General features: G+C 44.8%; 1 protein-coding gene across 1 annotated transcript in view; it reads right to left on the bottom strand.

Moving 5' to 3' along the window:
- The window catches only part of LOC118340893 (1-phosphatidylinositol 4,5-bisphosphate phosphodiesterase beta-1), a gene marked incomplete in the record, with an annotated part of 102206 nt that overhangs the window by 25352 nt on the left and 76272 nt on the right, over window positions 1-582 (bottom strand). Inside the window, 1 exon segment of the mRNA XM_035679050.1 lies at window positions 463-582. Within this exon segment, the coding sequence (XP_035534943.1) occupies window positions 463-582 (120 nt within the window).

The following is a 582-nucleotide window of genomic DNA, read 5'->3' as shown; positions in this document are numbered from 1 at the left end:
AAGTCTAGTCAAACCAAATGTAGATATGTATGACTGATTAGGTAAAGCTAAAACCAGAGAGCAGCTGTAAAAATCCATAAATTGAGATACATAAAAGTTCACCAGACAGTTATAGTATAATGTACACACAGCCACATTCACACACACTGAAGGCCACTACTGGCCTGTGTTTAAGACGCCCCAGTGACTAGCAGTGTATATGCCTGACAAGGAGTGGATGCAACAGCCAATAATACCTTCTGCTGATGGAGAGGGCCATGAAAATGATGAATGATAAACAATAGCACTGTTTCACTTCACTGGTTCAGTTTCTGGATGCCATAGGGGTGTTGGTCCATATCGCAGATGGACCCAGACCGTTAGGCTACATTTTACATCTGAAACATCATAACTCAGTGGTCCCAGCGTGACTTGTTGGCTCTGTGTGTAGGATGTGAGTGTGCGTGCTAGGGAGTGCTGTACCTGCGCTTGGGGAGGAGGGCTCACACACACTGGAAGAATCGCTGTAAGTGTTAGAAACCTGCTCCGACAGTTTCTTCTTGGTGCTTCCGTCTGTCTTGTGGTGTTTCTTTTTGTTCTTCA

The sequence above is a fragment of the Morone saxatilis genome, unplaced genomic scaffold, assembly GCF_004916995.1.
Source record: "Morone saxatilis isolate NCDOM2014 unplaced genomic scaffold, NCSU_SB_2.0 Contig7, whole genome shotgun sequence".
Lineage (NCBI taxonomy): Eukaryota > Metazoa > Chordata > Actinopteri > Moronidae > Morone > Morone saxatilis.
This window is presented reverse-complemented; position numbering and strand designations above follow the sequence as displayed.